Source organism: Schistocerca cancellata, chromosome 1 (genome assembly GCF_023864275.1).
Source record: "Schistocerca cancellata isolate TAMUIC-IGC-003103 chromosome 1, iqSchCanc2.1, whole genome shotgun sequence".
In the NCBI taxonomy this organism is placed as follows: Eukaryota; Metazoa; Arthropoda; class Insecta; order Orthoptera; family Acrididae; genus Schistocerca; species Schistocerca cancellata.
This window is the reverse complement of record NC_064626.1, coordinates 656006467-656034268: the sequence shown is the minus strand read 5'-3', so window position 1 is coordinate 656034268 and position 27802 is coordinate 656006467. Positions and strand designations below refer to the sequence as shown.

At 43.1% G+C, this 27802-nt stretch overlaps 1 protein-coding gene across 1 annotated transcript in view; it reads left to right on the top strand.

The window, feature by feature from the left end:
- The window catches only part of LOC126092125 (homeobox protein Nkx-2.4-like), a 324924-nt gene that overhangs the window by 144381 nt on the left and 152741 nt on the right, over positions 1–27802 (top strand). Inside the window, exon 3 of the mRNA XM_049907612.1 lies at positions 4893–5053. Within this exon, the coding sequence (XP_049763569.1) occupies positions 4893–5053 (161 nt within the window). The remainder of the gene's footprint in view (positions 1–4892; positions 5054–27802) is intronic.

Sequence of the window (27802 nt, the reverse complement as noted above, 5' to 3'; positions counted from 1 at the left end):
ATTTCTGTCTACGACGGTCTGAAACCTAAATACGAAGTACAGTCGAAGCAGTAAAAGTCCCCAGCGACCGACCAATAACTTTATATGTTAGCGTAGGTTCCACGTCAATTATCACTTTCAATTCAGTCTGTTGCTTATTTTATAGAAAATTGGGAATGTGAGACAGTTTTGGAGTAAATTCATAGCCTGTTTCTTACAAAAAATAGAGAGAGCAACCATACACCGTTAATTATGCAGTTTATTAAGAACAAATACCGCCGTTACTGGTATCGACCTGACGGGTTCACGGCTGTTAACCGCTAGAATTACAACATAGTCAAATATAATTTTAAACGTTAACAATCTTCTAAGTTTGGACCTATCACTTCTACACCATTAACGGCGCTGACTGATAGCATTATTATCTGGTTTCTGTTTTTATTTTATTGTAAAAATTAATCTATAAAAATCTTGTAAGTGTCTGACCATGTCGTGCTGTGAAATACGCCTAAGTTTCGGTTATTGTTAATGGTCTCCGTCAGGCATTCTAGACCGTCACTAGCTCCCTCACTCAGACGAATTTTAGTGAATACATGAATTTGCTATATTAGTTACATAATTTTTGCCGGAAATCTGTGACTCTCTGATTCAAAGCTCACTAGGCAGTTTGTAACGACTTACATTCTAATTCATGATCTATTCTACTACTCGCGTAGTGTTCCGAGAATCAATTCTAATTTTATAATGATTGAACCTTAAAAATTTTTTATAATGCGCAAAAACTCATATGTTCCAAATAATTTAAAATTTCAGAGCCCGAAGAATTCAAAAATGAGAATGTGTTCTTGAATTACGCAGTTTTTAGCACAGTAAACGGTAGTTAAAAATTCGTTTTGTCCTTACTGAGACGTAAACTTATAAGGTATCTTACCTCAGTACCTTTATCAGACTTTTCTTAGTTCTTAGAAATATAAGTCAACTACAGGTAGTTTAATGGTAAGCGAATTGCTATGACAGAATTAAGGTGATCGTATGTACGTCATCTCCGAAGGTATTTGCGTCCTCTTACTGAGTTAACATCATGTCGCCAGTGTCTTATAGAAAATATCTGAATTTAAAAATACTTCAGTAGGTGCATACAAATTTAATTAATTTTGTTTTTCTGTTGAAGTCAGACTTGTTTCGGAACTAAAACACGGAAGGACATTAAGACTTTCAGCACATAGGATTTTAGTCTAGGAAAAGAGATAGCTGTTCATTTTACGAGAAAATCCTATCAGACAAAATTTTATGGAATGTATTTATAACGCATTCCCATTTACACCTTACAAAAGCTGATATTCTCGGAATGTACTGCGTGGCACAAATTCCTTCCCTCAACTTTTTGTTTATATGCACATGTAGCTAAGCTGTGCAATGAAGTATATTATATGTAATAATTTTCTTATTGTTTTAATTTATGCTGTTGTTCTTCAGAGTCCCATATTATTTGGCCTATATGCGTATACTGAAAGAAAAAGAATTTTTTTTTACTTTACAACATCTGTAAATGTAAAAGTTACCCACATGTAATAATAAGTAATAATTTATGAAAACCACTCAGTTCAACTTTCCTAACGTGTAAATGCGAGTGTATCGGATTTTCACTAATGCAAATGGTAAATACATTGTTGATGAAAGAAGGCTACCACCGTAAAATTATTATTTACATACTTAAATTTCGTCTGACATTTCAGTCTCAGAAAATCTTGTCTATCTCGTTTCCTTCACCACTAAATGAGAAATTGAAGTACATGTAAACTGCCGCTTTCGCACCAAACTTATCAGAGATAAAAACAGAAGTAAAAATACAAAGGCGCCCTGAAAAGTAATGGCTCCAAATTTTTTAAGAGTTTTCACATAAAAGATTAAGAGCAATTACTTTTCAGTAGCTCCTCGTGTATTGACTGTAGCCTGTATGTTAGTAACAAATAGTTAAACTTATATCGTCTATGTTGGCCTGTAATTTGTAACTGCGATTGTTTATGATGTTTTCTCACCAGTCTTCTGGCTGGTTTGATGCGATCAGCCAGGATTTACCCTCTTCACCTCAGTGTACCACCTGTACTCAACGTCGCCTACTATTTGTTGAACATATTCCAGTCGCTGTCTTCCCGTACAGCTTCTACTCTCTACAGCTTCCTCAACTAACATGGCAGGTTATACCTTGATATCCTAATACATGTACTTTCATCCCATCCCTAGCTCTTGTTTGTCTTTCCCACGTGTTCCTCTTCTATCTGATTCTGCAGAGAATCTCCTCATTTATTACCATTTCACCTAATTTTCAACGTCTTTCTATAGCATCACATCTGAAATGCTTCGATTGTCTTCTGTTCCGGTTGTCCCGCAGTCCATGTTTCACCACCCTACAATGCTGTGCTCGAAGCACATATTCTAAGACATGTCTACCTTAGCTTAAGGTCGATATTTGATACTAGTAGACTCCTTTTGGCTAGGAATTCCACGTTTGGCTGCGGTAGTTCGCTTTTTATGTTCATTTTCTACGGTTTCCAATTAGGACGTTAAATTTATCGTTTATCTTACATATGTTACACCTCGTCACTTCGTATTTCTTTGGTTTACTCTCAGACAATATTCTGTGCTTAATAGGCTGTTCATACCATTGAATATGTTCTTCCTTGAAACTTCGTGGCAGGTTAAAACTGTGTGCCCGACCGAGACTCGAACTCGGGACCTTTGCCCGAGTTCGAGTCTCGGTCGGGCCCACAGTTTTAATCTGCCAGGAAGTTTCATATCAGCGCACACTCCGCTGCAGACTGAAAATCTCATTCTGGATGTTCTTCCTTACTTCCATTGTTATCAGAGAATCTTATCACTAATAACCTTTCACGCTAAATTTTAATACTTCTTCTGAACTTTTCGTTTATTTCCATCATTGTATTTTCGCTTTATAGATGTAGACGTACATGTAGATATAGACTGAACATTAGAGATCAAAGACTAACCCGCTGTCTTAACCCTTTCCAATCCGAACATTTCGTTCTTGGTCTTCCATTCTCGTTTTTCTATCTTACCTCTTGTGCATATTGTATATTACCCGTCTTTCCCTATAGCTTACACTTATTTCACTAATTATTCGGAACATTTTACACAATTTTCACTGTCTGACGCTTTTTCGAGGTCACCAAATGCTGTACCATTTTGATATTTCTTAAGTCTTGCGTCCTTTCATCGAGTCAACGTCAGAAGTGTGCCACGCGGAGTGGTCGCGCGGTTTGAGGCGCCATGTCACGGACTGCGCGGCCTCTCCCGCCGGAGGTTCGAGTCCTTCGGGCGTGTGTGTGTGTGTGTGTGTGTGTGTGTGTGTGTGTGTGTGTTGTTCTTAGCATAAGTTAGTTTAAGTAGTTTGTAAGTCTAGGACCGATGACCTCAGCAGTTTCATACCTTAGGAATTCACACACAACGTCATAAGTGCCTGTCTGATGCCTTCATCTTTCCTAAAGCCAAACAGATCGTCATCTGACACATCCTCAGTTTTCTTTTCTGTTATTTGTGATGTAAAAAGATGTTAAAGCAATCTGTTTATGTCAATTTCATCATCCTCCACAACATTTTCGAGGGCCTCCATCCCCATCCGTCCACGGATTCACTTGAATATGATGTTGTAACCCCTCGAAGTGTGTCGTGGAAGATAATGAAAATGACAGATACAGGTAACTGAAGAGTGGAAAGGTCAAACGTTGTAAGTGTTATGTCTTACATTTGCCGGGAGAGTTAATAAAGAATGTGTCTCATCACTGCGAATAATAGTGACAGTAATTGGAAAAAAATTATTACGAACGTTGTAGGTGCAGTAATAGGAAAGCGATTGGTTCAAAGTGCCAATAAGAGACTTCTCTTTCAAGAGCCATAAATTTTGGGATGCTAGTTTTATTTATGATAATAGAAGTACAAAAATACAGCAATACGTTTTCTAACTGGTAGAACCGTAGGCAGCAAAAAATCTTTTGTCGCATCTTTTGGAAGAGAATAACAAAATTAAATTCAAGGAAAAACTCTCTCGGTTTTGACTTCTTTTTCCTACACATCTCCATTCTTGGGATCAGATGATGCAAAGTTTAGTGGAGAATTCCGTCTGCTGTTCAGGAAGAAATGGCAACATGGTCGACAAGTCTTTCTGTTTTGTAGCTGACAAACATGGATATTCTTTCAGATGAAGTATGAAGTTAAGAATTTTTATGAGTATGACACACGTTTATCATGGTGGATTTGCAGTTCTTACACGTCTGCATTGACAACAGTCATACAATGAAGGCTTTCACGATCGGATGGTACTGTTGTTGATAATTCTTCCGGGTTATATGGCCGTGCTCCATGGAATTCCATGGACCACGGCCATATAACCCGGAAGAATTATCAACAACACGGAATTCCATGGACCACGGCCATATAACCCAGAAGAATTATCAACAACATTGACAACAGTGTTCCAGCGGCATCTTTAAAATGAAAGGAGTATATTCATTAGAATTACATGGAGTGGGTTCACAGCTTTAGCTGACTGAACAATCTTGTAGAACAAATACTTTAATGCATGGCACTCGGAACACTAGAGGGAAGCGCTGCTTGGCACAAGGGGCCATGCACTATCTAGTAAAGAATTTTGGGAAAGTTTTCTCCATATTTTGGTATTTGGAACAATTCTAGAGACATGCAACAGACTGCTGAGAACACAATAGCACTGAAGATACGTTTTGCGAAAAAATGGCACTTAGGAAGTGTGACATTTCCGCTCTTCAAATGTTCTTGTTTGCCATTTTATAGTAGTTTGTTACTGTTACCCATAGAGACGCAATGTGTGTGGAGGATGGCGGTTGCGTGCGCTGCTGAGAGGAGGCGTGGTGTTGCAGTCTCGCGGCTGATGGGGTCTTCGGCGGCGACGGCGAGCATGAACATGAACATGGGCAACATGGCCGGCCTGTCGACGTGCAGCGTCACGGCCGACACCAAGCCCATGCAGTTCCCGCTGGCGCAGCGCCGCAAGCGGAGGGTGCTCTTCACGCAGGCCCAGGTGCGTCAGCCGCTCTCGCCGAAGCGCCACTGCTGCGTGTTTCTAAGCCACCTCTGTGGCACTGTGTGCTGGGCCGAGATTCCAATTCGTCACTCCTTTCCCTCCGTACAACATCCAACATGTGAAAGACGGGGGTCTGAACACGACTCCAGCTCCGACTTACAATGTCATTATCAAGCGTTTCAGTTCGGCGTACCGGCGTCCTATTTGAATCTAAGTCCATCCTTCAGAGAATCCAGATGATTCTTCCGAGGTCTTTCTTTCTTCCACAAAATATTTCCATCCTCTATGGTGGTGGAGAAATCATTGTTGCTCTTGATGTTACCACTGAATTTAGTTTTTCTCTTTGCTATGGTACTGACCAATTCCCTTATTACTTCTGCTTTCTTGTCCACCAATTCGTTCGACTTTTTTTCCCTCTCCAGCCCACATTCACACACTATACAATTTCAAATACCTCTGCTCCGAAAAATCAACAGCCCAAATAACATTTCAGACTTTTTTACAACATTTTTGTTTGAAGCGAAATGAACTGGCACCGTCAACCCACGCCCCTTCCAAAAAGTTAAAAAGACATGCTATCTTTTCCGGAATCGTTCTCTAGTCCCTCCTTGCCATCTCTTCGTACTACTCGTCAACCGTCGGTTGTTTCCGCTGTCGAAAACCAGAGGACAACCAGCATTTACGGAACAATGGTTGCGGACACGTACACTACTGCCTAAGAAAGAAGAAATGCAGATGATAAACGGGTATTCATTGGACAATTATTATTATACTAGAACTGACATGTGATTACATTTTCATGCAGTTTGGGTGCATAGATCCTGAGAAATCAGTACCCAGAACAACCACCTGTGGTCGTAATAACGGCCTTGATACGCCTGGGCATTGAGTCAAACAGAGCTTGAATGGCGTGGACAGGTACAGCTGCCCATGCAGCTTCAACACGGTACCACAGCTCATCAACAGTAGTGACTGGCGTATTGTGACGAGCCAGTTGCTCGGCCACCATTGACCAGACGTTTCAATTGGTGAGATATCTGGAGAATGTGCTGGCCAGGGCAGCAGTCGAACATTTTCTGCATCCAGAAAGGCCATTACAGCACCTGCAACATGCGGTCGTGCATTATCCTGCTGAAATGTAGGTTTTCGAAGGGATCGAATGAAGGGTAGAGCCGCGGGTCGGAAAACATCTGAAATGTAACGTCCACTGTTCAAAGTGCCGTCAATGCGAACAAGAGGTGACCGAAACGTGTAACCAATGGCACCCCATACCATCACGAAGGGTGATACGCCAGTATGGCGATGACGAATAGGTGCATCCAATGTGCGTTCACCGCGATGTCGCCAAACACTGATGCGACCATCATGATGCTGTAAACAGAACTTGGATTCATCCGGAGAAATGACGTTTTACCATTCGTGCACCCAGGTTCGTCGTTGAGTACACCATCGCAGACGCTCCTGTCTGTGATGCAGCGTCAAGGGTAACCGCAGCCATGGTCTCCGAGCTGATAGTCCATGCTGCTGCAAACGTCGTCGAATGTTCGTGCAGATGGTTGTTATCTTCCAAACGTCCCCATCTGTTGACTCAGGGATCAAGACGGGGCTGCACGATCCGTTACAGGCATGTCACAGCCTGTCATCTCGACTGCTAGTGATGCGAGGCCTTTGGGATCCAGCACGTCGTTCCGTATTACCCTCCTGAACCCACCGATTCAATATTCTGCTAACAATCATTGGATCTCGACCAAAGCGAGCAGCAATGTCGCGATGCGATAAACCGTAATCGCGATAGGCTACAATCCGACCTTTATCAAAGTCGGAAACGTGATGGTACGCAGTTGTCCTGCTAACACGAGGCACCACAACAACGTTTCACCAGGCAACGCCGGTCAACTGCTATTTGTGTACGAGAAATCGGTTTTGGAAACTTTCCTCATGTCAGCATGTTGTAGATGTCGCCCACCGGCGCCAACCTTGTGTGAATGCTCTGAAAAGCTAAGAATTTGCATATCACAGCATCTTCTTCCTGTCGGTTAAATTTCGCTTCTGTAGCACGTCATCTTCGTGGTGCAGCAATTTTAATGGCCAGTAGTGTATTACGATATTACTCATTGTGGTAACGCTTTACGCAGAACCTTTAGAAAAATGTACATAGTGCAGTAATGTATTAAATTTGTGGCTGTTGTACAAAGAATGAAAATGGAAAGGCAATAAAATGGGAAAATTTCGAGTGCCATGTTTAAGGGGGAAAAAAAATAATAATATTCTACACCTACATCTATATCTATACCCCGCAAGTCACCTTGCGGCGTGTCGCGGAGGGTACTTTGTGTAGCAGTGTCGTTTTCCCCTTTCCCTGTTCTAGTCGCGAATGGTTCGCGGGAAGAACCAATGTTGGTAGGCCTCCCTGTGGACTGGAATCTCTCTAATTTTATTTTCATGTTCTTATCGCGAGATATACGTACAAGCAAGCAAGCAAAATATTGGTTGACTCTTCCAGGAACGTGCGCTCCCGGAGCTTTTGACATAAACCATGCCACATGCAGAACGCCTCTCTCGCGTTGCCTGCCACTGGAGTTGAATGAGCATCTCCGTGACGCTCTCGCACTTACTAAATGAACCTGCAACGAAACGCGCTGCTCTTATGTCGTTTTTTTCCGTTTCCCATATCAATCCTATCTGGTACTAAACCCAGAATGACGAGTAATATTCAACTTTTGGTCGAACGAGGATTTTGTAAGTTACCCCCTTTGCTGGTGGACTAAATGCTTTTACTGCTTCCACTGATTGTTCTGCAACTGTGCAAGCAAAAAGTAATGCGTCTATTTGCCTGTTTATGCACCATACGCTACATACGTTTATAGTCTCTCCAGCGTCAATCCGTTGTAGGCCTTCCTCCATTCTGCGACAGTTTCACACTTCGCTGTATACAACACTGCCATCCGCTAAAACCCTCATGGGACTTATAACACTGCCCAGTAGGACATGTGTAAATACTGCGGAAAGTAATCCCCTGGGATACGCCCGAAGTTACTTTTTCTTCTGAAGATATATCTCCGTTAAGAATTACATGCTGTGTTTCGTTAGCGAGATACTCTTCAATCCAATCACACAGGTGGTATGATATACCGTACGCCTTTATTTTGCTCCTTCCAGGGCAGTGTGGAAACGTATCCATCGCCTTCTGGAAGTCAACGAACATGGCATCTACCTGAGTGCTGCTATCTATTACTTTCTGCGTCTCGTGGACGAACAAGCCGAGCCGGGTGTGACACCCTGTACGATTCCTACATAGGAGATTTTCGGTCTCCAGAAAGGTCATAAAGCATGGGAATAAAACATGTTCCAAAATTCTACAACAAAATGACGTCAGAGATACAGGCCTGTAGTTTTTTGCGTCTGTTCGATGGCCTTTCTTGAAACCTGGAATGACCTGTGCTTTTTTCCAATCATTGCTCCTCCAGAGAGCTACAGTAAACTGCTGCTAGAAGAGGGGTAAGTTCTTTCGCACACTCTATATGATATCATATTGGTATCGTGTCAGGTCCAATGGCCGTTCCTCTGTTGAATGACTTCATTTGCTTCTCTACGCCTTGGTTACTTATTCACCGTCCACGACAGCAGGTATGCCTTGACAGTTAGTCCTTGGCAAATTCAGGAGCGTGTCAACATATACAGATGAATGCGCCGAAACTTATTGGGACTGAAAAAGGAAGGAAGCTGTGGAGCAGGCAAATACTAGAGTTGGTGCGCTGTTTCGAAGTCCAGGCAATGAAATGCTCTGAGTCAGGGTACGTTTATTTCGCCTGTTTGGGTTGTACTTATGGTGTGGAAAGCGGCAGTTGATTCTAAATAATGATAAGCGTGATAGGCATGTTCGTCCTCTGATAGGTACTGTTGTGAAGTATGGGATCATTATTAGATGGCATTGACAGAGAACATCGAAGAGTAGGGCAGTTCGGTTTGTATTATCGCGAAATAGGGGAGGGAGTGTCACGGATATGATACACGAGTTTTCAACAATCTTTAGAACAAAGGCGCTTTCGTTGCGGCGAGACCTTTTCAAGAAATTTCAATCTCCAACGGTCACCTCCGAAAGCGAAAATCATTTGTTGACACCCACTTACATGTGGAGAAATCAGAACTCTGATGGAAATATTTAAGTGTTCGTTTTTTTCCACGCGCTGTTGGGGAGTGGAACGGTAGAGTAATGGTGTTAAAGTGATTCGATGAACCCTCTGCCAGGTACTTAAGTGTGAATTGCTGAGTATGCGCCGAGCTTATTGCGGGCGAAAAAGGAAGGAAGCTCTAGATCAGGCAAATACTAGAGTCAGCGCGCTGTTTCGATGTCCAGACAATGAAATGCTTTGAGTCAGGGTATGTGTATTTCGCCTGTACCAGTCAGAAAAACTATGCTCTCGTGCCCCTACGCATTCTTCCCAGAACCTCTCCAAATTTTTATTGGAAAATGAAGTAAATCAAACGTAAGTGCATCTATGCTTGGCAAATATTCTAAACACCAAGCAGTTGCTCACCGATTTTTAACTTCATTACACCTGAGAGCAGTATACTTCCGTAGTATGGTTCAGTGTTCGGCATCTTTACAGGTAAAAGATATAAAAGCTACTGTTAATATTGCAACCCGCTAGTTAATTAACATTCATGACTTCCTCCAGTAAAATAAGCCTCAGGCGTCAGCTGCGAGATCTGGTACGAGGGTGCGTTGGTCTTCCTAACGCTTCGGAAAATCTCCATGCTCCCAGCACAGATTTTTGTCGAAGGAAAACTGGCACCTGTTTGCACGACAGAGAAAGCGTAAACATTGGTATTTCCAGCTGGAAGCGGCAGACAGCGGCCTGTGGCCCACAGTTCTGATGCGGCACTCAGCGTTACGTCATCGGTAATTTCGCCGCCACACACTTTGACATTTCCGATGTTTGTGTTTGTCAAATGTCATGACCGTCATCATCACCATAATCACACAAACTATCCACCAACGGTCATTTCACCGAAACAAAATTAACATTGTAATTTTTCTTTGTCACGCTCTGCAGAAATAAAACTAGACACGCAACACATTTCGAGCATAATTCCTCTTACTTAATTCGTCAGTAACTCATTGTACGCTATAGTTTTGTCATTATAGACACCCCACATTTCTTTCGTTTGCGAGGAGTTTGCGAAGAAAAGTTCCCATCTTCGTTGTAGAGTAAAACAAGTACCGTTGCAACGATAGTTTCTCAAAACACATTGTTCATTTACTCAAATTGTAAAGTTGGGGTAGTGTTTTACTTTTATTTTGTGTAGCCTTTTTACTGATTTTAGTCTTTCTGTTGATTTCAACATTAGAAATAGTTTAACGTAATTTGTGTCCATGACTTTTAGAATACTTAAAGAACTTTGTGACATATGATTATGCAGATGTAATTGCAAAATGAGTGGCACCGTCTTCAGGTTATGGAAGGAAGCACGTTAAATGAGCGACATGTCCATAAAATCCTATCTAGCAACGTCCGGCAATAGCATGGAAAATAAAAGTTACAAAAATCTGCTGGCACAACAGATAATATAACATTGTAATGTGTAGTATCAAAGTACAGGACCGAGATTATCAATCGCGCCAGGTTTTTAGGCTTTCGCTTACTGTGGTACTGCTGGACGTAGCTAAAGGCAATTTTATGTATGTGATACTGACTTAATATGCTTTTTTTTTATAATCTGATGGTGGCCTGACGTATTGAGAGAAAATGGACTACTTTATTAAAAACTGAAGCACAGTTGTCCTACCACACATAATTAAGTTCTTCAATTAGAAATATCATGCTTCATTAAAACAGATTTGGTGCTCTGATACAAAGTTTTAGTACTTCACATGTTTAAGAGGCGATTTTGTTGTTGGTTCTTGTAAATCCATGGTCATCGCGAGTCCTACTCAAACCGGAATCACTTGTTTCCCATTTTTTAGATAACATTTTTGCGAAAGGAATTAGACTCAATGACAAAGCTATATAATTTACGTGGTAACAGATGTATCAGCTTACACGATCCTGCGCTGTAGAACTCGTATGCATCGATACAGCTGATGTGCCCTTTACTGCAACTTTATTCTTCTTATTGTTACGCCATATAGACACTATAATAAGCGTTCTGCAACACTGCTACCCACAAATGATTGGAACAAATACACAATCAATTGTTTACTGTAACATTCACACATGGTACATCTAGTTCAGACAAACAACTGTGAATCCGCCTCGGTTGTCCGCAGCTCGTGGTCGTGCGGTAGCGTTCTCGCTTCCCGCGCCCGGGTTCGATTCCCGGCGGGGTCAGGGATTTTCTCTGCCTCGTGATGACTGGGTGTTGTGTGATGTCCTTAGGTTAGTTAGGTTTAAGTAGTTCTAAGTTCTAGGGGACTAATGACCATAGATGTTAAGTCCCATAGTGCTCAGAGCCTCGGTTGACAACTAAAAAGTTCTATAAACGAAAAGTCACTTCTCGAAGAAAGTTACTACGTCGCTGCCCAGGTCATCCTCATGGACGATTTATTTGTGGACTGCCGATTTCGCGCCGGTGGCAGCTCTCTTCTAGCTGTTGTTATCGTGAAATCCGGCCTGCGTAGTTGATGCCCTCTGACCGAGAACTGATGAAGACTGTCTCCAGACTGTCGCTAATAAACTGCTGGTTGTCGGGGAATCTGAACACTTTGCTCCGCCGATGATGAAATCTTGCTGAACTTCCAATGAACTGTACCGATGGTGGTGACGTCACCGTTGTATACGACTGGTGCACGTGACGAGAGGTAGCGAAATAGTGCGGTCGGCGCAGGCGGAATCTGCGGCCACCTGCCGAAGTCGTCGCTGCTCTTTGCCTCTCGTCGATGTAGGCACGCTGGCACGCTGCTACGTCAGAAGGGTGGACTACATGGCGAGGGGGGCAGCGTTGAGATCCAACTGGTAGAATACGAGAGCTGAATACATTCTGCAGTTTGGAGCCGTCGACTCCGTAGACTTTTTCTAACATTCGGGAACAGCCTTTCTATACAGATCACAGTGATAGCGACGTTTTGGCCATCTTTGTTGCATGTTTACTTCTGTTTTCCGCATTCGTCCAGGCCAGTGTTCGCATTGATGCAAATTACATCAAACGCTCTGTTTGAAAATGGAAACAGTACAACTCCAAAGCGAATAGGAAATTGTACAAATAGTCTCTAGTGTCTGATGTGCTGTTGGGAAATTAAACCTTCACTTAAACTACAAATAGGAAGAGTCACTGCTCTCTACATAATCTATTCCAATGCATCAATGTCAAGCACAATATTTTAGTAACTGAGAGAATGTTGGGCTTAATGCTGCCATTCGACGACGTTTATTACCCCTGCCCAAGTTCAGATGTTTCATTTACTGTCCTAAGTGAACACAGTAGGCTGTTGAAGTCTCGAGTCTTTGCAGCAAATACCAATGAGCGGGGATATAATCAAATGGAATCCCAGTTGACAATATGTAAGAGTCAAGAATTGACTTCAGTATATACACACATCAAAAAAGTTTTGCATCACCTAGGTTCCAAGAGCTCCGGAAACTGTACAGAAAATTGGAATACAGATCAACATAAACATCATTTCCGCCTTTTTTTTTGTTTTTTTTTTTTTTTTTTTTTTTTTTTTTGTTTGCAAATACCCAGTAGCACGTCCTCTTGCTTTGATGCATGCCTGTATTCGTTGTGGTATACTATCCATGAGTTCATCAAGGCACTGTTGGTCCAGATTGTCCCACTCCTCAAAGGCAATTCGGAGTAGATCCCTCAGAGTGGTTGGTGGGTCACGTCGTTCATAAACAGCCCTTTTCAATCTATCCCAGGCATGTTCGATAGGGTTCATGTCTGGAGAACGTGCTGGCCACTCTAGTCGAGCGATGTCGTAATTCTGAAGGAAGGCATTCACAAGATGTGCACGATGGGGGTGCGAATTTTGTCCATGAGGACGAATGCCTCGCCAATATGCTGCCGATACGGTTGCATTATCGGTCGGAGGATGCCATTCACGTATCGTACAGCCGTTACGGCGCCTTCCATGACCACCAGCGGCGTACGTCGGCCCTACATAAAGCCACCCCAAAACAGCAGGGAACCTCCACCTTGCTGCACTCGGTGGACAGTGTGTCTAAGGCGTTCAGCCTGACCGGGTTGCCTTTAAACAGGTCTCCGACGATTGTCTGGTTGAAGGCATATGCGACGTTCATCGGTGAAGAGAACGTGATGCCAATCCTGAGCGGTCCCTTCCGCATGTTGTTGGGCCCCTCTGTACCGCGCTGCAAGGTGTCGCGCTTGCAAAGATGGACCTCGCCATGGATGTCGGGAGTGAAGTTGCGCATCATGCAGTCTATTGCGCACAGTTTGAGTCGTAACACGAAGTCCTGTGGCTGCACGAAAAGCATTATTCAACATGGTGGCGTTGCTGTCAGTGTTCCTCCGAGCCATAATCTGTAGGTAGCGGTCATCTACTGCAGTAGTAGCTCTTGGGCGGCCTGAGCGAGGCATGTCATCGACAGTTCCTGCCTTTCTGTATCTCCTACATGTCAGAACAACATCGCTTTGGTTCAATCCGAGACGCCTGGACACATTCCTTGTTGAGAGACCTTCCTGGCACAAAGTAACAATGCGGACGCGATCGAACCGCGATATTGACCGTCTAGGCATGGTTGAAATACAGACAACAGAAGCCGTGTACCTCCTTCCTGGTGGAATGACTGGTACTGATCGGCTGTCGGACACACTCCGTCTAATAGGCGCTGCTCATGCATGGTTATTTACATGTTTGAGAGGGTTTAGTGATATCTCTGAACAGTCAAAGGGACTGTGTATGTGGTTCAATATCCGCTGTCAACGTGTAGCTTCAGGAGTCCTGGGAACCAAGGTGACGCAAAACTTGGGCTCAAATGAGCACTATGGGGCCTAACTTCTGAGGTCATCAGTCCCCTAGAACTTAGAACCACTTAAACCTAACTAACCTAATGACATCAGACACATCAATGCCCGAGGCAGGATTCGAACCTGCGACCGTAGTGTTCGCGCGGTTCGAGACTGTAGCGCCTAGAACCTCTCGGCCACTTCGGCCGGCTCCAAAACTTGTTTTTATGTGTGTATTATTCTTTGTGTTGACAAAATTAGGGTAGATAACTCTATCTGTTGGCAATAAGTGTTTATTCCACTTTAAAACGTGCGTACTGACGAACAATACTAGTTATATTCTCTGCCTCGCTACAAATTAAAGTCTAGTAGCGAGAGGCAGAGCAAATTACCGCCAAGCTTTTGATCTTGCCTGTCGACATAAATCAGCCCATTTGTACCAGAGGAGAATATTAAACTCCCTGCTTTGACGCGATTCTACGGCTTCGCTGCAGCATGTTCAAATTTCCACGCAGAGATGCCGATAAGTAGTTCATACACGTATACTTATCTGGAGCAAATTCTTTTACTTACAGAGAGCTACTTCGTACTGAACTTATTGCGGTGTCATACTTCTTTCGCCCAAAATGTTATTTTGCAGAAGCACAGTAACACGTAACGCAATACCGGCCGCGTACCAGGAGAGTCTCTCTTGTGGCGACCGTAATCATATGCATATCGAGTAATGTTTTATGTTCTTTAAGAGGCATTTTTGAAAAACTGAAATCGTGACAATTGTAAATTTCGTTACTGTGTTTTAATTGCCCGCAAATTGAAATCGCTTGGTCGCTGTAATGTCCTACTGGAGAGTTATTACTCATGAAGTAACCTGCATAGCGATTATCCTATTGAGACACAAGAAAGGCGATCTCATTTTAGTCTTCTCTACGCGGTTGGCATCTAGTGTCCAATATCTATTTCAATGGCATGTCACAAAACCAGTGAAATTTGCATACCCAGCAACTGTTTCGAATTGTGCAAGACTCTATACCTATTCTTACGTTGCAAGGCCCTCACGTTTCTAGCGACTTGGAGAAAATATGGTAAATGGCATCAGTCAGCAACTTCGATTATACAACGAATGTACGTCTCCGTCTTGAAACTTTCGATGGGAGTGAGTTGCTCGTCTTGTCTTTTAACTTATCAACAGTTGAGGGGATTACTTTTGAAATTGTAAACATTCAACGATAAATTTTAGCATTTAACTTACCTGTCATCTGCCTGTTGGTCAACTTTGAAAGTAATTCTAACCTGCCACAAAGAAATATTCCCTTTACCTGTACTGGCATAAACCTTACATGCGTTTCCTTCCTCTTTCCGTTCTAAATTTTGATAATCGTGTGCACTGTAGCGTGGCTCTTCATAATCAACACTTTCAACTGGACGCAGCAGACATCTCTGTCTCTATCGGCTTTCTCTCTCTCTCTCTCTCTCTCTCTCTCTCTCTCTCTCTCTCTCATATTGTTTGTGTGTGTGTGTGTTTTCCAGACTACGTGACGTTTTCGATCGCGTGTCTCCGCGCGCAAGAGCACGAATGCAGTTTTAACACACGATGTCAATTACATGTCGATATACTCCCTGAACTGATGTAACATTTCCGTTTTGTCCAAGATGCTAAAATGTATTTCTGTTGCTGGGATTACAGCTGTACGGTAAAGTTCTCCAAACGAGTCCCGTCCTCGTTGAAGACGCACGCGCGACAACTTCTGGCGGTACAGTGGCTGCGTTCGCAAGCACGCGCTGTCGCCTAATGCACATGTCAACAGGTTTGAGGTCGGAGCTGTGTCGACGTCACGGCTGTCTGGGCGGCGAGGTTGGCGACCGCAGGGTTGCAGTCTCTCAGCCAACAAGCAGCGGAGCTTCCGTGTTGCTCCAGGGTAAACAGGCAGGCCGGCGTCTTCCGTGGGGCAGGCATGGGGAGCGGCGCGGAACGGCGCCGTGCAGACATCCGGCGCGGGACCCGTTTATTCCTCCGTGATCAGCTCTCGCCGTTGCCGTGCTGTGGACACTTGCTGTGACCGGGTGGCGTCGGATTTGCTAGTATCCGAGGCCTTTGTGGTCATGACGAATTGCTTTGGCAGCCCGCACGATGTTTACCAATAAAACTATCAGAAACTACCCAGTCCCTGATTGGGATTCCTAAAGTAATGGAAATTCTCCGGTATAAAAAGATGTGCGGTAGGGGGAATGCGAAAGGATCCTCTACATTAATTCATCCTTTGTGGCATGGAAAGTCATGGCGACACGAATGCCTTCTCGTCAAGGAAAATTTTCGGTAAGTGCTGGAGCAGTAGTTTGAGGCGTCGTGCTGCGGTGGGAGTTACTAATTAGTATTCGAGTTCCATTTGGGACACGATGTGGCCACTCGGCTGACAGAGCAATGGTTACCCATAAAATTGATTGTATTGTATTGTATGAACGTATGTTAACCGGGGACCTAGAAACGACGGAGAGGCTCCGTCCTCGCCGCAGCCGCAGTGGTCCACAGCCCCACGACGACTACCGCAGTCCACTACACCCCTCTGCCGCCCCACACTGAACCCAGGGTTATTGTGCGGATCCGCCCCCGGTGGACCCCCCTAGGGAACTTCTCACACCAGACGAGTGAAACCCCTAGGTTTGAGTGGTAAAGGCCGGCCGGGGTGCCCGAGCGGTTCTAGGCCCTACAGTCTGGAACCGCGCGACCGCTACGGTCGCAGGTTCGAATCCTGCCTCGGGCATGGATGTGTGTGATGTCCTTAGGTTAGTTAGGTTTAAGTAGTTCTAAGTTCTAGGGGACTGATGACCTCAGAAGTTAAGTCCCATAGTGCTCAGAGCCATTTTGAGTGGTAGAGTGATTGTGGTGTACGCGTACGTGGAGAACTTGTTTGCGCAGCAATCGCCGACATAGTGTAGCTGAGGCGGAATAAGGGGAACCAGCCCGCATTCGCCGAGGCAGATGGAAAACCGCCTAGAAACCACCCACAGACTGGTCGGCTCACCGGACCTCGACCTAAGTCCGCCGGGCGGATTCGTGCTGGGGACCAGGCTCTCCTTCCCACTCAAATTGATTGCAACTACCCAATACGTCGTTTCCAGCGTAAAGGTCATTTTCAGGCTGTATGATTTTTTTGTTTTGATTTTGTTATGAAGGCTATACAGACAGCTCTCGGTATTTTAGGAATAATCTAGGATTTTTCAGGTTAAGATTACATTTATTTAAAAATTTCGTAATTAGTTTTAAAACTGATGTATTATTTTGTTGAAGGAGAGCTGCCACATTAGTTGGTAACGGCTGATGAGATCTGATCAACTTTTGTATGAAATGAGATTTCTAGTATACAGTTTAAATTCGAAATAAAATTGTGACTGATATCTCCTACTATTACTCTTTCACATTCACAATAAGTTTTTAGCTCGAACGTGTACCCGGTGAAGATGACTGGAGAATGATACACGATTAAATGACATGTGAATTATGGGAGTTACAAACTTTTTATTTGCCTTAATTGCGTGAAACCGGAGCTTCGTGGAACGTTTGGCTGTGTTAGTCCATGTTTCCCTTTACTGCGTATCGATGTTTGATATTAGTCTTCCCATGATAGCGTGTCCTTTTACCGACGTAATTTTACCTTCTTCGCGAGATTTAGGTTTCTTTGGTGGCTTTCATAATGTCGAATACCGACGGATTAATTTTCTTAAGGAGGGCTGGTGTCTGCGTATCTTGAACAAAGCTTGTACAAGCCGTTATAATCAGGATGTACGGTTTTTGCGCTAGAGGTAACTCACTGGCATCTTCGATGGATATTCATGGAGCATGCTGACAGAAAACGCATCAGAAAGACCAGTAATATTTTCATGCGAGCGATGGGTAACAGTTCTGGAGAACTTAGGTATAACTGGACTGACGGAACCTGTATTCGACAATGGGTAAGGCTGGTCAACCACACTCTGTAGTCTTTTACGAACTACGGTTCGACATGCCGCTCACAGTACGGATGCGGACGCCGAGTTTCATCGATGCAATGGCGCAGTGTGACGTGGGTGAGATGGCTCCACGGCTTGGCTCTAGCCGCAGGCACAGGCTAGCTAAGTATGCTCCTCCAACTGGAGGTAGTTTTTTCTGGCAATAAGGTGTGGCTAAGACAGCTGATGATGGAGGACAAGAAAGTATATCAATAATAGCCAGGTTGCGCGTTCCGAGGCAGCGTTGTAATTGTTGCAGGCCTACAAACCCATTATGCTTTAGTTTCGTGACTGGATGCATGGAACCGTCTTACACCCCTCTTCAACTACTTTTTCTTTGGCCCCGACATTGCTCTGATTTTGATGCTAATCAGACATCAATTGGTAATGTGAATCTTCAGGTTTTGGCGGCGCAAAAGCTTTTCCATTAAGTTTCGGGTGTGCAGCCGCAAGAATTCTCCTTCTGCTTCTAATATTTCGGCTGTATAACGTTCAGCCATCTTCAGAGTGAGCCGAAAGACTGCCGCTCCAGTTTTTTTTTTCCTTTATTGAAGATATAGGGCTTATGCGCGACACAGTTATAAAAAGATAAGAATGTGCTCCTAGTATACGATATGCGAAACAAATAGTGGTGAAACATCTTCTGGAGATGTTAATGATTTTAGAAATTTGTGGGAAGTTCCTATCGGACCGAACTGCTGAGGTCATCGGTCCCTAGGCCTACACACTACTTAATCTAACTTAAACCAACTTACTCTAAGGATAACACACACACACACCCTTGCCCGAGGGAGGACTCGAACCTTTGGCGGAGGGGCAGGTGCTAATGATGTATAGATCGCAACATTGTGTGTTATGGATGCTGCACAAGAAACCATGTTTTCCATTTAAATTCTAATAATAAAAGGAAAGGTTAAAGTGTCTGACTCGGATGTTAATCACCGTTGTAGCAATGTATTTCTTACATGTGCAAAAATTTATTTTTGGGTAAATATTAGTAATTGAAGTCGGTACTTGAAAAAGTCACTTGCGGAACAATTTCTGGAGACAAATTTCCCATCATTATTGCATTGAGGCCTTCAGCATTTCGTCACACTGACTCTCTCTCTCTCTCTCTCTCTCTCTCTCTCTCTCTCTCTCTCTCTCACACACACACACACACACACACAAACACATTCCCCCCCCCCCCCCCGTTCCGTCTCCTCCCTGACAGCGCTAAATAGGTGGTCTGATCACGAAGTATATATAGTAGTTTACTGCCTATCGAGTACGAAAAATCAAGAGAAGTGACAAGGTGAAAAATACTACGATTAAGACCGAGCGAGGTGGCACAGTGGCTAGCACAGTGGACTCGCATTCGGGAGGACGACGGTTCAATCCCACGTCCGGCCATCGTGATTTAGGTTTTCCGTGATTCCCCTAAATCGCTCCAGGCAAATGCCGGGATGGTTCCTGCGAAAGGGCACGGCCGACTTCCTTCCCCATCCTCCCCTAATCCGATGAGACCGATGACCTCGCTGTCTGGTTTCCTCCCCCAACCAACCCAACCCACTACGATTAAGAGTTACTTTGTTGTGTTATTGATCAATACATTCTGGTGACACTAGTTCATCTGATGTCTCTTCCCAGGTCAATCATGTGCATTGGCATCTGGGTCCGTGTTATAGTGTGAGAAAGACTGGCCTTAAACTTCAGTATGAGTTCGATTTCTTTTTCGTTATTTTATTATCGTGGTCGTTTCGCGAGATGTGTGTGAGAGGAGACAATATTGGTGGGACAAAGTGAGGAGGGAGTGAGTGTGGTGGGCAGCTGAGGTGTGTGGCCGTGTCGCCGGGGGATCACTTTCTCCTGCGGCGGGTCGAGCTGTGTACTCAGCTGGCCGCGCGCCCTGCCCTGCCCTGCCCTGTCCTGTCCACACTCCTCGCCGACCTGCTGGGACCGCCGCTGCTGCTGGCGACATCTTCTGCCCTGCCCACCGGGACACCGCTTTTAAACTCGGTACATTACTTACACAAGTACTGGGCAATTTTGGTGCGCTCTTAATAGAAATGAGAAGGTCATACGGTGTAGGTGCGGGCAGTACTGCTGCGGTTGTTCAGCTGATAAAGTGGAGAGGTTTCCTGTCAATCGCACCTCACTTACGCGCGGTATTTTGTAGAAAATTGGCTTGAAGAGGTCATGGCTGCTGTATGAAAAGACCCATTAATTCTTCAATGAAGTAGAAACATCAACCTGCCACTGTTAATAATGATAATCGGAGGAAGAAAATACTAACCTTAGATTTAGAAAGGAGTAGCCTGATCATTTTATCTCTTGCCTTTTCGAATAACTCACACTCTGGTAAATGTAGTTCCATATGTACCACCAGAAAATGCTATCTGCCACGAGGGACAGTCAGATGAAAAAAACCGAACACCGGCCACAACGGGACCGCCGGCCGGTGTGGCCGAGCGGTTCTAGGCGCTTCAGTCTGGAACAGCGCGACAGCTACGGTCGCAGGTTCGAATCCTGCCTCGGGCATGGATGTGTGTGATGTCCTTAGGTTAGTTAGGTTTAAGTAGTTCCAAGTTCTAGGGGACTGATGACCTTAGATGTTAAGTCCAATAGTGCTCAGAGCCATTTGAACCTCAACGGGACCATGGAATGGTTCCTTCCAAAAGTATTCACTACACACGTTAATACATTTATACCGTTTCTTTGGATCCGTCGAACACTGACGGATCCAAAACCGCACACACTTTTCCACTGCGTCGTCCGACTCAAACCGACGTTCACGCTTCTCTTCCTTCAGGTCGCTAAAGATGTGAAACTCTTACGGTGACAGATCCGAGCTGTATGGAGGATGTTGCAGTATTTCCTAACCAAATAGCTGAAGCGTATTCTTCGTCCGATTGGCACTGTGGGGCAGCAATTATCACGATTGGCACTGTGGGGCAGCAATTATCATGCAACAGGATGATTCCGTCTCACAGCGCTCATGGGCGTTTTCACGTTATCGTGTGTCGCAATTTGTGCAAAGTTTTTCACAGCGCTGCTCATTGATTGTGGTTCCACGTGGGCATCGGTTTCAGTGGGACGAGGGAGTGCAAGAGTGTGTGCATCAGCGGCCGACCTCGTACCGTAAAATAAGAGATGATCGTACCGTATCCCAGTGGGATAACTACCTCAACGCACGTGGTGATTGCTTTTGAATGAAACCATTCCATAGTCCCATTGCGGCGGATCTCCGCTTTTCATTTGACTGCTCCTTATATGTAAATTTCTTTGTCTTCTGTGTATTTATTTTCCTATCTTCGAGTTTACACAAAAAATTACGTCACTGGTGCAAAATACGTACTTTCTTCCGTCGAACCCTCCAAATTGCATCGTTGTCGGTTTCAAACAGGCAGTTTCATCCTCCGACGGCTGTTCACATTTAAAATTACACTACACTGAGCATGTGATGGTCACAGATTGTGATGAATCGTTCCTTGGGGTTCTGGTGCTCTACAGTAAAAAACAAAAGGTTTAATAAAAAGGAATATTTCATTTTAAATGTACCTAACAATGAATTATAATGGCGGAAACAATTTTCTAAGATAAGAACTGAATTATTTTTATTACTTACATAAAAGATTCTGCGTCTTTCCGTTGCAATGTTGAGTGCTTTACAAGTACTGCATATTTCGACGAATGCCGGGTAAGGTTTAACCATTTCATCAACTTTGAAAATACAGACAGTATAGATCACTTCAGATACAACTAAGCATTTCATCGAATTTCAAAATCAAAACTGTGCCAAACAATGTGTCTGTAAGAGGAGTTACAATATGTATAAGGATGTTAGAAAGTTGTTTACGTTATTGTAATTCATTGATAGTTAGTTTTACAATAAAGCAGTCTTTTTTTCTGTCGGGCATCACCACACCAAGGAACATTCATTCCCCTCATTCAGCAAAGATCAGATGTACAGCAAAATGTAAGTTTTAATATGAAGTGCCGAATGAGTATGAATCTGCCCATTCGAAGTCTGTTCTTTATGAGCAGCGTTATAAAAAATTTGCCATATTCTAAGGATTACCCGTATCCGCAATTCGTCTCTGGAAGGAAGGACGCAAGGACGTTAGGCGTCTAATATTCTGTTGACGTCAAGGACATTACAGACACAACGTCGGCTCAGGATAAAGATAGCAAAGGAATCGACCGTGGCATTATTGATGAAAGCGCTGTGGTATTCGTCATATGTGACTGAAACAAACCAGGAAAAAGTACGCATACATCCCGTGACTCTCGTCTGGTTGTTTGCTGGCCGCTCCAGTGTTTTGGAGCATAATACGAAACACAAGAGATTTTTTCTTGAAATATAAAATTAAATTTGATCAAAGTGTTTGGGAAAAATAAATTATGAAGTAAGAAAACTTTGGTGCTTACGTAGCCAGCTACGACTTTCTACAGTGGCTACATGCACAATAACAGTCGCTAGTTCTTTGATATTGTTGAATCATCGTCTAAACATATACTCTCGCGACACTCCTGATCACTTTGCGCCATCAGCGCTCCAAGCGTCCAGCAAGTAACACTTCGGAACACAATATCGGATGAGTGTGAGTAGTATCGTTTGCAATGGTTTGTTTTTACAATGGAGAACTTATGTATTACCATAAAAATACACAATAACTAAAAAATGTCACATTCGGGTTTCTCTAGTTTCCTAAGGACCCTGGGAGGTATGAAACGAAACGTTATAGAACAGTTTATTTACGATTTTCTTGTGTCCTAAGAATATTTATTGAAGAATATCGTTTTATTTTATGAACAAAAAAGTTAGTACATAGCGGAAGACCTGATATTTTGCAGAAAGACTTCGTATATCTACTCAACAACATGAAGTGTTGTTCACTACACTTCCAATCAAATCAATGTAATTTGGAGGATACGTGTATGAATACAACAAACACATATATTATGAAACGTACCAAGTAAACCACCACCACAACTGTAGCTGAAGGGAAAACCACACAGACGTGACAATAGAACATCAAAAGTAATAAAGCTGTTACCCAACAAAGAAGAAACCAGTTCCACTACTGTTGCCACATCTGAGCAACAAACGATGAGAATCTTCAACGACTTCGCTTTTGAAGCAGATACGCTACGTTTACAAAAATTTCTTTGGGTTGGAAAATCGAGTGCAGTGTAACAACGTGCGAATTATTTGACTCCACACAAAACCGTTGGCTGTCAGGGAGAGAGTTTATCATAATAATAACAAACTTCTACAAAAATATGTTTCTCATGAATGAAATACGAGTATATGTTCTCATGATTTTAGTGGTACAAGCTACAATTATCACATATTCGAAAGAATTTTTTCATGAATAAGTTGTAACTTACGACACTGAATTATTGCGATTCGACTGTTGTTATATTTATTTCGCAATAATTCACGTTTCTCGATAACTTAGTCTAAAACACAAGAATTTAACAACTATTCCGTTAATTACAAAGAAAAATAATTAAAAAGAAAAGTTAATTTTATCGCTTCCTTCTCGCCGCTAGGCGCGCAAGCGTTGTTCCAGCTTGCAGACGGTAACAATCACAGCAGTCACTAAGTTTACATGCGATAAACTTCTCAGAGACGAAAACCGAATTTCGGAAACTGTTTTTCGCTGTCGTGCATTTTAAGGTCTGAGGCGGATTTGCAAGCCCAATTAAATATGGCATCTGGATAACATCAGTTTCAGTTGTTGTTCAGTCAACGTAGTCGCTACTTCTATCCCGATAAATATTAACAGTAGACAGCTTTATGCTCAATCTTTCTGCTTCTGCTTCACTGCACAGTAAGTCACTCCATCCATATTGGCCGAATATATTGAAAACAAAACGTAACCTGACAACCCAAGCACCTTTCAAAAACGGTTGTGCATTGACATGCAAGAGAAAATCGATTGTGGAAGTGGAAAACCAGCAGCTAGAAAGCGATTGCCAGAATAAATTTTGGAGTGTTTACATGACCAACCAGAAACCGTATTGTCAAATCGGTTTACGAAATCGGGTTTTGGGAGCCCCAAGTAAACACAGTGAGTGAGTGTAGTGACTGTATACGTTAGACTGTAGTTGAAAGTTTGGTAAGCTACGATCATAAAGTTGTGCGGTACATAATCCTGTGGTGTAACAACAAAGCAGCGACTGTTTTCTGATGCTGTTGTGTTAACCGTGTTGAGCTACATATCGTTTAGTTTTCCAGTGCGTGTCAGCATGAAATGATTCTGGCTTCACTATGTAGTGTGAAGTATGGAAAAGTTTCAGATGAAGGCAGGTCACTACAGGTCAGGTGAAATAATCAGCTTTTCCTTGCTGAGGGAAACAAAAAAGCTATTTGTTTAATTTGTAACGAAACAGTTACAGTTCACAAGAAATGTGATACCGAGCTACATTACTACATGAAACATGCATCATCATGTGATAAATTTGAGGACTGATTTCTTGAAGACGTAGTGTTCGGACGTAGAAATGGTATCGACATACTGCAAGGAAAACGCCTGCATGATGGGATTCGAGGAATTTCTCAGCATAGCTCTCTCGTAGTCAAGTGCATGTAATCCTCAAGAAAAATGCTTGCAGGTGAGGCCTTGGAATTTTTTCAATCTGACCTTTGCTCACATATGGCGCACTATATCCTCACGATTTTATGCTGTCTGTCAGTTGTTTTGATATACAAAGGGGATGAAATCTGAGCTGCTGTCGGAAACTCGTCCGAGACAGCGAAAAAGGAGTAGCGTATTGTGCAAGATGTGGCTATCGAGAGAAGTAAAGGCTTCACACACTGACTGGGTGGTTATAATTAAAGTGTAGCTACTGACGAAGGTCCAGTGTAGGCTCTAATAATCGTATGGCAGCGAAACTTGGTAGATATGCTAACGCTTTAATGCGAAATCGAGTTATGCTGGAAAAAAGTCAGTTCCAATTTAGGCCACGAGGTGCGAATCAGGCGCTGTACAGCATCCCGTTGACGTCTCCGGTGCTCATATAGAACAAATTCTGTATGCAGCGGTTAATAAAAAAATCATCACTACGCCTTTCTCACTTGTCTGACCTTTTCCACCCACGTCCCGTTTCTAATCCAGTACAACAGGAAACATTTCTATACGTCTTTCTTGCATTCACGGCACCAGATTTCCACCTGGTGGTCAAAATTGGAACTGATTTTTTTCCGGCGTAAATCGGTTTCGCAGAAACGCACTAGAATATCTATCAAGTTTCGCTGTCAAACGATAATTACAGCCCACACTAGACACATGTGAACAGCTACGCTTTAACTGCAACCACCCGGTACTTTCAGGACTGAAATTTTTTCACTATTTTTTAAATTATTGCAGGATGGAGGAAGACAGCTATTTTTCTGTTCTAATTGGTCACCGCATAAATTATGGGAAAAGAATGCAGGCATACATCTCTCCCTGTTAACTATCAACAAACGGGAAAAAGCAAAAAAAAACAAAAAAAAAACAACAAAATAACGAAATGAATGACAACATATAATAAAAATTTACTGTATCACGACATCGGCTTTACTCTGTCCGTCGTTAAGTTTAACGTGGAAGTAAACATTGCGCTATGTATCCTTACGCATTTGTTGTTACCTCGTTGGAGCTTCCTTCCGGCGGGTCGTGAATTACGCAATGTCGCGTGCAGTCACATGCACACGGTCATTACGGCACATTAGTGCTGCAATCTTACCTGTCGATGCATTTAACCTGCAGCTACGTTAAGCTTCCCTCCCCGCCGCTGAGATCTGCATCATACGAGTATTAAGCTGTAGCTGCAGCATTAATGCTTCGTAACTGCCGAATAAACGTTAGTAGTTTGTGGATGTGATTTGTGAAAACAGTAAAACGTCATATTACATTTAGTACCGGGTGGCTGTAATTAAAGTGCAATTACTCACAGAGATTTCAATGTGGACTGTAAATTTGGCAGATATTCTAATGCGTTAATACAGAACCGATTTACTCAGGAAAAAAATTAGTTACAATGGCCACCAGGTGCAGATCTGTCGCTGTAAATGCAAGAAAGACGTATATAAATGTGTCCACATGTAATGGACTAGGAATAGGACGTGGACAGAATACATCAAACAAGTAAAGAAGACATAATGTTGATTTTATTGTATGAGCACCAGATACGTCGACGAGATGTTGTATAGCGCCAGATTGACATCTGGTGGCCACAATTGGTACTAATTTTTTTCCAACAAAAATGGGTTCGGCACTGACGCATTAACATGTCTACCATATTTCGCTGCCAAACGACAATTACAGCCTGATCTGAACTTCTTCGAGTAGCCGCACTTTGTAAACACCCAGTACAATTTGCAAGAACTCTGAAATTATAGATAATAGCACTCCGCAATACGCTTCGCGAGGGATAAGGTGGAAACAAAGTGGGAACGAGCAGCAGAAAAGCCTGCCAAAAACGTAGGATTTTGTATGTGTGAGGTGTGTGTAATGTAAAACCGTATCGTCGGGATTTTACTATATAATCAAGTACTGGAGCCACAGAATGCAATACTTACAGTCAGTTGTCTGGTAATCTCTCAACTCCTCCCGCATAGAAATCGGGGAATCGATTTCACAATTCCACCTGTCATCTGCTACGTTGATGAGCAGGAGGTTAACAATAGCATCGATGAAGCAGCCATTCGGATCCCACGCAAGCACCTTCGATCACAAAACACTTGTCAAAAAATCGTCACATTTTCATAACACACATGATTGTGTTCTTCTCTTCTTCCCAGGAGGAGGCGGTTTACATGAGTTCAGTTTTTCTTTCCACGCACCTAATACACACGGCGCAAAAGCTCCGGTAAACTCACATATTACTTCTGAAAGCTGCCGCATCAGTAGCGAAATACATTTTTTTCTAAAAACTTCACGAAGTCGTTAAGCACGACATATTTCTCTTTGCTTTTTTGAGCGTTTTTCTCCCTAAGTTTCAGTACTGTGGCGTTTCTCATATTTAATGAGACTGGAAACATTGGGTTTCGTTAACAACTGTCCCAACCTCCCGTTCCCGAGCCCTTCACAGATGAAATACTTCAACTCGCGTACACAGTCCACCAAACAGGGCCTAACACAAAAAATTCCCGATAAAGTGCAACGGAGTATTCTTTACAGTTTCTTTTTTTTGTGGCCCTAAATTCTCATCTTAGTGTCTACGTGCTCTTCGTACAATAGTAAGTGTTCAAAAGTCAAAGAGTAAATAGCAATTTCATAAATGTACACGCAATTCTTGCTGTCTTTTTGTTAAATTGAGTTCCAGTACATATATAGTGCAATCAGTTTCCTGACCTCGCGCAATCAGTCTCATAAGAATACAATGCAATGGCTGTCGCATTACAACATATTTTATGTCTTCCTTAACCTTGCCATGGCTTTTGTTCGCTCTTTGCTGACCAACAGATTGTCAGATTGTCGCCCCCCCCCACCCCCATCTCCCTCTCCCCCCCCCCCCACCCCCCACCCCTAACTAACGTTAATTACGACCGGGAATTCCGTTACCTGACGGGTTGAATTATTTCTTGGGGGCCCGTTAGTTACTCGGAACAAATTTGCAGAAATATTAATACAACATTTATCTCCCACTCAGCAAATACTTCTTCATCATAGCCCTAGCGTTATCACTTTGCAGGTGGAAATTGAAAAGGAGCATGTTCGGCCGACACCGTTGCACTCTTACATTGCAGAACACGAAGGAAGTCCACACATTCCACGGCACAGACACTGAAAGCGAGTGTCCTATGAGATTTGATACATAAACTACACGAGACAAACATTTAAGATGGTGACTAGTAAAAACAGTGAATTCTTTCAATAT